Source organism: Arvicanthis niloticus, unplaced genomic scaffold, assembly GCF_011762505.2.
Source record: "Arvicanthis niloticus isolate mArvNil1 unplaced genomic scaffold, mArvNil1.pat.X pat_scaffold_1174_arrow_ctg1, whole genome shotgun sequence".
Taxonomy (NCBI): domain Eukaryota; kingdom Metazoa; phylum Chordata; class Mammalia; order Rodentia; family Muridae; genus Arvicanthis; species Arvicanthis niloticus.
In genome coordinates, this window is record NW_023045180.1 from 32,991 (window position 1) to 43,931 (window position 10,941).

General features: G+C 40.8%; 1 protein-coding gene across 1 annotated transcript; it reads right to left on the minus strand.

Moving 5' to 3' along the window:
- Positions 1-675: 675 nt before the first annotated feature.
- On the minus strand, positions 676-10,355 carry LOC143433864 (disks large homolog 5-like). Its single transcript, XM_076706258.1, has 3 exons — positions 10,243-10,355; positions 9,375-9,558; positions 676-768 (listed from the first exon to the last, which is right to left on the minus strand). The coding sequence occupies exons 1-3, from the start codon at positions 10,353-10,355 to the stop codon at positions 676-678; spliced, it is 390 nt and encodes a 129-aa protein (XP_076562373.1).
- Positions 10,356-10,941: the final 586 nt, after the last annotated feature.

The window sequence follows — 10,941 nt, forward strand, 5'->3', positions numbered from 1 at the left end:
AGAAATGCAGTTCAGAAATGTCACAGCAGGTTATTTTACTAGCTTCTTTCTGACTGATAATGAGGATGATTTAATATCACACGAACTGTAATGTGTTGAAACGTTCCTGGGTAATGACCACAAGTCACTGGCTTCCTCTGATGCTACCAGGATCAGTTTAGTGAGAGGACTGTGATGAGTCAATATGGGGCTTCCTGGAGACTTCTTAGAAATCACTTGGGAATTTGGTGTTATGTTGTCCAGGTTATCTGTGCAGAGCTTGTAACTTACTTGGAGGACTAGCAAGTATCTGCATTGAAAATGTTACTGAAAAAAAATTAAGTAGAGGCCAGGGCCACAAAGTTTGCCTGAGTCTAAGAGCTTGTACACAACATAGGTCCCACTACTTGCTCATGGAATAGGAAATGTGCTAGACAAAACAAAATTTACATTCATGTGTGTGTGTGTGTGTGTGTGTGTGTGTATGCATGTATATGTTTGTGTTGTGTGGTTTGGATGTTTGTGTGTCTGTGTGTGTGTGTTTGGACCAGTTGTGAATGAGTGTGTTTATACTAATCTTTTCTGTTTGTGTAATTCAAGGTGATTTTGCAAGTGTTTGTGGTATGGGTGCTTGTGTATACAACTGGTTGTGTGTGTGGTGTGTGTGTTTGTTTAGACATGAACCTTTGTGTGTCTCTAGATGCCAAGTTTAATGAGAAAAGCACTCTGAGATTTCAGTTTGGTCCGTGAAACATTAAATACAGCAGTCCAATTTTTCTGCATCTCCACCTAGCCCCGAAGAGAAAAGGGACACAATAAACTCTGGTAAAGTCAGATTTTCAAATGATTAGGTGCAAAACTATTGATTCTCATTGAAGTCGTTTGGAGCAAATCAAAGTAATATGGTGCATGGAGGTAAGGGGGAGGTTACTGTATAAAATCCATGTGTTTATGTCCCTTTTCTGCTCTTGGTGAATTGTCAAGGCCCACTGGAATGTCAGGTGGCTCACTGTGTCTTCTAAGCCTTCCAGGTTGTTTTCCTTATTGCCTGCTGCCATTTCCTTTCCAGCTATGTCTGCTCAGTAAAAGTTTGCCTTCAAGTTTGTCTTGAATTTTATTCCTTGAGAGATTAAGTTGCTTGGAGCTGTATCTGCATCCAGCAGAATTCCCAGAGCTGTGGGAAACATACCAGGGCTGTTTCAGGAGCCACTTGAAGGTCATGATTATCTAAAGCACTCACCCTATGTTATCTGTGTAGCATCCAAGAACTAGGTCCCAAAATTTGGATCAGATTTTAGAGACAGAGAATCCAAGGGGGAAGGAAGCCAAACCAAGTAGTGTCCCTTGGCCCAAAGAGAGAAATGACTCAGCCATTCAAAAAAAAAAAGATAAAACACATATACCCAAAATTAAAGTTCAAAATAAGACCAAAGGATGATGACTGTTTGTCTGAGTCAGAGTCATATAACTTGAACTCAGGTACTGAGTTACCTTCAATGGTGTTATTACTCTTTGGGACTGCTTTGGCTACCCATGAATTTTGTGCTTCCACATGAACTTTACAATTGTTTTCTAATTCTGTGAAGAATAAAAATTGGCACCTTATTCGTATTGCATTTTGTTTATAGATTACTTTTTATAGAATGATCATTTTTACAATATTAATCTTACCAATCTTGGTCATGGGAGATCTTTCTATGTTCTTGTGTCTTCTTCAATTTCTTCAGTGTTTTAGTGTTCATTTCAGATGTCTTTTATGTCCTTTGTTAGATTTACTCCAAAATATTCTATTTTTTAGGCTGTTGTGAGTGGAATTGTTTTCTTAATTTTTTTCTCAGCATATAAATCATTGTTAAATATACTGGCTAGTTTAAGGTCAGCTTGACATAAGCTAGAATCTTTTTGGGAAAAGAAAGGGACCATCAATTGAGAAAATGCCTCCATAAAAGTGGCCTACATGCAATTTTATTAGACTGTTTCCTGAATAATTATCAATATCTGTGGGTCCAGCCCACTTTGGATATTGCCAACCTTAGGCATAGTTCTGAGTCATATAAGAAAGGAGTTTCCATGAGGAGTAAACAAGTAAGCAATGTTTCTCCACAGCTTTTACTTCAGTTTCTGCCTCCACATTTCTGCCTATGTTTAGCACACAGTCTTTCTAGTGACTTCCAGGCAAATGAGTGCTGTTACAGAAGCAGAACCTAAACATAACAAGTGGATCATGAAAACCACCTGAGACAAAAACATGGTCGCAATGTGAGCATCATGACAAAGTGGTCATAACAGGTGGTCATCAACACAGGAGTTCATGATTATCTTCAGGATAAACAAAGGCATTTTTGACATTCTGAAACAGGTAGTACAGAACCATTTGAGTTAAGGTTATTGGTGGAGTATAGCCCAATCCTTGAGACATATTTAATCCTAAACAGCAATGAACATAATTTTCCTTTACTATAAAATGTTTTTCAAGACTAAGATGGAGGCAGGCTGGGTGAACAATATTATCTAAACGGCTATTTGTTGTCTAGGAGAGATTCGAAAAGGTGTGAATTCAGATAGAAAGAGGGGGAGAGAGGATCTTAGAAGAGTTGCAGGAGAGGAAACCATAATCTGAATGTATTGTATTAGAAAAATTTTTTCAATAAAAGAAAAAGAGAAAAAAGAAAGAAAAATAAGTCTACATTCTTCTTTCAATTTGAAATTTAAGTGAAGCTAAATTCAGAACTAAAGGATGGCAGATGAAATTGTCAGACCATGTGAAAAATATACTGGCAACATCTACCATCCCTCTCCATTGCTAGTCTGGAAGGGAAATATTCACCACCACAATCTTGTGTCCTCTGCTGCAGGTTCCATCCTTCTGGTTTTGTATAAAGCTTACTCTCAACACTGTTTTGATGGTACTTCAACATGATTTATTTACCACCTCCAACTTCAGGAGAGTTCTCAATTCTGCAATTCATCTAATAAAGCCTGATCTGCATTGTCATGCAGGATGAGACAGGAGAGATCTACTCCAACCCTGACAAAAAGAGATCCTGAGGCATGATCAGGAGCCCACTCTAATGCCCTACATGGAGGCCTCAAAGTTTAAACACTGAGCATGCCTACCCCAAGTATGTGACCCCACAGGTCTCAAGAATCTTCTCTCTTCAGTTGGTTATGATCCTGTGCAGCTGATACACTACACAAGGAAGGACAAAAGTCTAGGTAGTGAGAGATGATTTATCCATTACTGAATTTGTTTCTCAGAGGACCTAAAGAGCAATGATTAACAATCCCCTCTCACTTCAGTTCCAGGTGGAATTCACTGACCTCTTCTGGCCTGGCCTTGGGGGACTTGCATGCATGTAGTATACAAACCTACAGCAGGGAAAACACTCATACATATAAAAGAAATAATTCAAAAACAGAAACAGTGCCTTCACCAAATTCTTAAAAAAAGTATCAGATACATTTTCCAGGCAAAGAGTAAAAATAAAATCATCATTATCATTAGAACAAGAACAATAACAAAACAAAATAAAACAAAGCAAAACAAACAAAAAACACCCCCTAAACACAAAAAATAACCAACATCTCCCAAAGGGTCTTGGAATTCTTGATCTCTGTTGTGCATTTATAAGTGATGCTATATTTCAAGAAAACAAGAGGCATAAAGCTCCAAGTTTACTGATTTTTTGTACTCCTTTATTGAATATTTTTATTTCTTTGGATGTATTAGAGAAATACACTTGTGTTTCTACTTTGTTTGTTCAACTTAACTATCCACATAGTAGTACATTTTAACATAGCTAAATTTATGAGCACAAAGATACAACAGGGAAAATCTTTTGATGATGAAGTTGGGATCCACAGATTTTGACACACTATTCACATCAAAAGCACAATTTTCTGTGTAGCTGTGACTGGCTGGCAAGCCTAAGCCACATGCTACTTGAAGATGTCCATTCCTGCCTGATACTTCCAGTGTTACAAGACAGTGAACCACACATGAATACAGAAGGTTCTTTTGAGGGAAAAATTAGTGATCATGTTTTTATCTATATGAATGCATTAAATTTATTCAATAACAACTTAAAGTGGGGGAGTCAATATATAAAGTATATAAAATTAGTACAACGACAAATTAATTACAGTAACAAAAATAATAAATAACAAAACTTCATATGAATCAAAGAAACCATATACTGAAAGCAATCAAAACTCTACCTAAAACCAAAACTAAGCTAAGAAGCTTAAAACCAAAATTAAGCTAAGAAGCATTCTTTAGCTGCAGATTTTGCAGCACAGACTTACAGCATGTTGCTGGCCTTGGAAATATAGTGCAAAGGCAGTCAACGATGGTACTAATCTCTTCAAGATGAATGAGGGCATGCCTCATTGGGTTGGAGGATTTGCTCATTGACAAACCCTTCCAAGGCAAATCATGAGACATGTTGAAGATGGTATCTCAAAGTCTTTAAAATTCGCTTGACTGACCTCTATAAAATTATCCTTGATGACCCATTAGGACAAGCCAAAATTTACACTCTCAGGCTCCTCCTGGATGACCAGCAGATGTTGATGTCCCTCAGCACTTCTCTGAAGCCTTCCAAACATGCACTCTTGCTGGACCAGAGGCTGGGTAAAATAAAGGCCTTGTGACATATAGAAACCCTCAAAAGGAAGAACATGCAGTCCAAGATTGCCATGGTTATAGGGATGAGATGCAATGGTGGTTCACTTGCTTTGAACACACAAAGCTCATGGTAAAGAGTTGTGTCTGATGGAAATCTTGACCTTGTTTGTGCCCAGTTTGACCTTCTGTTAAAGTTTTTCAGACCTAGGGGAGGAAGACACAAAGGCCTGGTGAGCACCTGCTATGTCAGCTATCTAGCAAACAACAGCTTTATTTAGCAGGACAATCTAGTATGACTTTCAGCTAAGTTCATTCCCTGTATTCCCAAAGAAGGGGCAGAGAGCACCTGGGCCTGGAACTTTTTCTCAGATTTAAAAAATGGCTTAAAAGTGTGTGAACTACACATTGTACTGGAGTTAAAATAAAACACCACATTTCTCCAATGGTACATATATATTATATTGAAAAATAACTGTGTAGCAATGTCTGAATCAAACACTATACAGAGGCCTTCTAGGGAACTTAGCCACCATTGAAGTGAAGGCTCTTATTATATCTGGAGTGCAGGAACCTGCCTGGTTCTACTTGTGAATCCTTCTATCTGTGAATCCCCAGAGAAACCATCTCCCAGGAAATCCATGCTCACTGAAGAGATACTATAATCAGCAAAAGAGTGCTGCATGCAAATCTTCTCAGGGGAAAGCCTTGAACACTAAAAAAAAATATTTATGAAAGAAAACGGATACTCCTGCTATGGGTATAGCTACTGTAGTATTGTTTGTGGGGTGACTTAGGGACAATAGGCTCAGGTCATACCAGAGAGCTCAGAAGGAAAGAAAGAGTATACAATTGACACAAACTCTGTGGATCACAAGAATGATCATGGACAGGAGTTCTTTTAAACTAGATCAGAACAATATTCTGAGCTGCACCTAGGTGACTGAGGGAGAGAGTCATGTGGAAGGACTGAGACCCAAAAATGCAATTATACAGGTATAGGAAGTCTCCTTGGCTCCTGCTATCCCATCCTAGTACCTCATCTCAGAGACAGCAAACTGATGCTGCATTGTTTCATCCAGGCCATGGACACACACACACACACACACACACACACACACACACATTCCTGAACACACAAGGACATGTTGACACATACAAGTGTATTTAATTGTAGAAACATTTTGATTTTCCCAGTTCATGATAGCATAAGAGATCATAAAGGATACTATAAAGATATAAGAAATAAACCCTTGAATTGTCAAAAGCCTGGAGAGATATCTCAGCCATTAGATATCTCAGCACTGATTTGTCTTCTGGAAGTCCTCAGTTCAGGTTCAAAAACCGCATGGTAGCTATCAAACCACCTTACTAAAATCAGATGCCCTCTTCTGGTGTATCTGAAGAGAAAGACAGTGTACTCACAAACATAAACTTAATAAATTAAACAAACAGAAAAAAATCCTTGAATGGGACAAGAACATAGTAGGTATAGCCTATAGACAGCATAATAAAATAAATGCTTTCCCATAATGAACAAAAGATGGAAATATGGGGTTTTGGCCTGGTAGCCTAGCCTGCTTAGCAAGTTCTCAAGGCTGTGAACAGACAGCTTGGTTCACAGCAAAGGCACATAGGGTCATGGGATTGGTGTGAACATGCAGGTTCCTGGCTCTTGTTCACTGTTTCTCAGGGACTCCAAAGATAGCAGCATCTTCCAACAGGCCCTCAAATTTCCACAGCCTGTGTAGATTTGTAAACAAAGCTATAAGCCCAGGCAACTAGGAAATCTCTGTAACTAGGATGGAAAGTGAGACTTTTCTTCACGTAAGGAGATTCTGTCAGAGATGTTTTGTGGAAAATAAGTCTGACTAGTTCAAGACCAAATGGTGGCAGGAATTATCACCCTAGACAATAGTCCATGGAAGGGCTGGACTACTGTGTACTTGTTCACTCCTTGACTGATGGACATCTGCAGAGTTTCTACTTCAGAACAGCTCTGTAGAGTACCACTACAACCATGATTTGCCCCAATGTCTCTGTGGACACCTACTTCTTGTTCTGGAGTCACTGGGTCAATGGGGACTACAGTTCAACTTTCTGAAGAGTTGTACATGGATTCTCACAAGGCTACACCATCGGCTATGTCTGAAGTTCTTCATTTCTTCCAGCCCTCCTTGAGAATTATTTTAAATCAAAGCAAATCACTTTTGAATGACAGCCATTACAGATTGCTACAGACAGAACACAGAACACAGAGTGAGTGCTTTAGACTACCAGGAGCTTAAGGGCTGTCTGAGGCAGCCCTGTTCTAGCACCTCACCATAGGTATGGGCCTTCCGCTTGATGCAGATGTAACACCAAGCAGCTCAATCTTTCACAGAGTAATACCTAGCAGAAACTACAGAACCAAGGATAACTGAGTCAAGCTTAGGCAATGTTGGAAAGAAAATGTTAGGAGGTAATGAGGAAAACAAACTAGGATGCTGAGAAGATGCAATGAGCCACCTGACCTTCCACAAAGCAGTCACTATCCACCAAGAGCAGAGAGGGGACACAGACTATTAGCCGGACTTGTTACTCTCAGACCCATGGATTTGACACAGAAGCCTCCTACTCACCTCCATGTACCACAGTGTTTGGTTTTCCTACAAATGGTTTCAATATGGCTAAATAGATTTCCCTCTATAAACAGTTTCAATTGTGATAAATAGATTTTCCACTACCAATGGTTGACAATCTGACTTTACCCCATAATTTATCTCCTTTTGTTCTATTGAGCTAGGTAGAGCAGCATGAAGACCTGCTGCTGTGTTTGATGTTTCCTTGATGCAAACTGAACTGACACTGATGCTGTGGAGAGACCCAAAGGCATGTTATAACAAGAGGCTGTTGTTCAGGTCCATAAGTTTCCTTTGAATAGGACCACCTTGGGGCCACCTTTTGTCTCATGTGTGCAGCCAGCTGTTGAGGAGCACCCCTTTGTGCCCCATATCCCGCTCTGGTTCTAAGAGTACCATGTCTTCTGTGGTTGTTCCTCACATGGGTGGGCCTCCAAACCCAGGGTTAGGAAGTTGTAATGAATGAAGGAAGGACTGGGAAGGGGAATCTGAGGTCACATGGTAAGATTTGAGAAAGCTGGGCTGGGCTAAACATGAAATTATTCACTTTTAAGTGTTGGCAAAATGGGTTCTGTTTGTTTGATAAAGTATTATAGGGTTGAATAACTGACCTGTGGGTTATGTGGAGTCTAGGTGTCTTGGGTAAGACCCATCATAGCCCACAAACACCCTCCTCCTTTCCCTGCTGATTTCGGCCAAATGACAAGAGAGCTCATGAGAAGGCACATTGGGCCAATTTATGTATCTGACACCTGGAACAGATTGCATCGTCTTCTTCCATGTTAATAAATTGTTTTCTTACAAAAGCAACAAGAAAACCCAAAAAAATGAAATATGTAAAAATGTTCTTCCTCTCTGTGGTAATTAAACCTTGTAGCATGGCAATTACTTGAGACAAAATAATTCTAGGAGCTCTGCCTGGGAGGTGACAGAAGATTTAGAGATGCTGGTCAGAGCTTAACCAAAATAGGAAGGCTCAGAATCAGTGACAGTCCTGGGCTTTGTTGCAGAAAGACTAATCAAAACCATATGTATATAACTGGTCTCTCAACATACCCATCAACATACATATTGGCACAGACATGCATATGACCTTCTCCCCACACACAACATAAGTGAGCGGGAAAGCATAATGAGACCACAATGCTGGAGGAACCATTGAATGCAGACTGTGAAAATCTGATGTTTCATTTGAGACCCAGGACTCTGTAATCTATCCCTTGAGGACTAAAAAATTTAGTAACTTATGCAGAGTAGGTTGAGGGAGTTAGAGAAATTTTTTTCTTGAAGCCTCACATCTCTCACCCCAATCCTCAGCCTGAGAGAAGCCTTTCAGACATCCCTGTTCATCCTGTCAGCTCCTGAATACAAGCTCCAGGAAAGAACTCTAGCGACACTGACAGAAACCAGGACTGACCAGCTGCTCCTCAGGCTTTGTTAGTGTGAACCAAGATCTAGGTTGGGTTAAGAGACCATCTTATAATGCAAGGGTTGAGGGAGAGTAAACATACAAGTCCCCACCCCCACCTCTTTTTTAAAAACTTTTTTTTAGATATTTTATTACTTTCAGATGCTATCCCCTTCGTTCATTGCCCCCACCAAGAAACACCTGATCCAGTCTACCCTCCTCCTCCAATGAGGATGTGCTCCCACTGACTCCCCCCCAATACACCTACCTGCCCTTGAATTGTCTCACACTGGGGCATCCAGCCTTCATGGGACCAAAGACCTCCTCTTCCCCCTATGTCTCACAAGGCCATCGTCCCCTACATATGCGGCTGGAGCCATGGGTCCAAAGCAAATGTGCTACAGGCCCTGACTTCATCACTCAATGTTCTGTGCTACTACAATGGAGGCAGCCACATAGAGCCCATCTAGAACAATTGCATGTTTGTATGTAGTGTGTGTTCACCCTATCTGTCTTAATGAACTGAAGCTTGTAGGTGAGTAGGAGGGTTTGCTTGCCAATCTTCCAGCTCCTTGAAAAAGTATAACTCCACAGAACGTCTTGTAAATGATCACTGAAATGAACAACTGTATAAGATATTTGAGAATGCCTGGACAAGGTGGAGGACAGTTATCTGGGCTTGACTGTGTTTATGGTTAGACATGAGGGCAACCTGCCCCTGATCATCCTTGATGCATCCTACCTGCTGCTGCTTGATGTATTTCTCATATATGTTCGTGCTGGCCTCCACATATAGCCTCTTTGTTTCATTAGAACACACATCCAGTGCAATCTGCTCCCTAAGCAGCTGCCTGTACTCATTCCACAGAATTTTTACTTGCTTCTTCATATGAAAAGATTCTGTAAGGAGGTGACAGTTCCTGATGCTGAACCACAGAGAAGGAATGGTGATTCCCAGGCAGTGTCTATCTTTCTCCCACTTCTCCAAGTACCATCCCTTCTCATTATGGGCCCTGATCCCCAAACAGCCCCAGACTACAGATGAGAGTAGCCATGGGACATCACATATGGGAAGGTCAAATTGAGAAGACATCAACATTCCAGAAGACTCAAGGTACTTTTGAAACCCCTGACACCAACAGGGACTCATGTATCTCCCAGAAGAGGACATGGGCCCCACGACTGCATATATGTCATTGGTAATAGAAAACCACCTGTGAGTAGAGACAGTGGAAACCTTCTCTAGGAGAGGAGAGCAGACCCAACAGGTACACATCTTCCTATGTGTCTCATGCAAACCAGATCTATATATCTGTTTTCAGCACCCCAGAGACTCAAGGTAGATTGATGTCTCCATCAAGGTGCACATCTTTTCTATCTAGAGGATACTGAGTTGGGAAGGATAATGATTGGAGGGGCTCACTGACTCATCAGGCTTGATTAAAATGAGTCCAAGTGATCAATATCCTAGAGCCATCCTTTGAGGGAGGCAAGCTTCCAGTTGAGAAGTAATCAGTATGGAACCAGAGTCCTCACTTTGTTTCAAAGACAATGATGGGCAGATACATTCTGTGCCTAGTGCTGTGGAAACGACAGTGTGAGTCACTCACCAGTAAAGTTGATTTTCTTGAATCAGCTCCTGGCACTTGTACAAGGCCTCACAGATCTGCTGAGGAATTTTCTTGAGATCAGTCATCACCTGTTCGTGTTGCATCTCCAGCATCATGGTCTCAAAGTTGATGCTGTGGGAGGGCAAGGCCCATAAAGCAAATAACTTCTGAACTAAGGATTCAAGGATTAAATCAATTCAAGTTGAATCGTGGACTACCCCAGCCCATATATGCCACATCCTGACGCCTTTGTACTGGGTCCTCTTGGTGCTTATTAAACTTGTTATATGTGGTCTGGGGCCAGTAGAGTTAGAGAATTAAAAAAATGAATCTGACCTACTTTAGCTCCCTAAGGGGGCTTGAAGAAATAGATTAGGTCTCCAAGAACTTTCCAGAAGCCTGTGCCACAGGCCTGGGTCCAACTTAAACCTGTGATGACTCTTTTTCTGTTTATAGACAAGGATTTCTAAATCCTTGTGTCTATAGCTACATCAATTACTAAAGAACATAATCAGTATTTACAGGGAAAGGGTTTATTACTTATATCAGGAGTTTCCAATGCTCATCAGAGGTGAGCACAGAGGTCATGTACTCTGCTGCTACAAGTGAGGCTCCAGGCCTCCTCACTATCATTACCTGAAAATGAGTCAGGTAAATCCTCAGGCACCATCACACTACACAGACTCCCTGGATCTTAAC

Bases quoted from the DNA above. Each gene is read 5' to 3' on its own strand.
- LOC143433864 (XM_076706258.1), bottom strand. From the start codon at position 10,355: ATGCTGGAGATGCAACACGAACAGGTGATGACTGATCTCAAGAAAATT. The intron at 9,559-10,242 runs GTGAGTGACTCA...TCTGTGGTTCAG, and splicing joins CAAGAAAATCAACTTTACTG to CATCAGGAACTGTCACCTCC. The intron at 769-9,374 runs GTAGGATGCATC...CTTCGGGGCTAG, and splicing joins AATACATCAAGCAGCAGCAG to GTGGAGATGCAGAAAAATTG.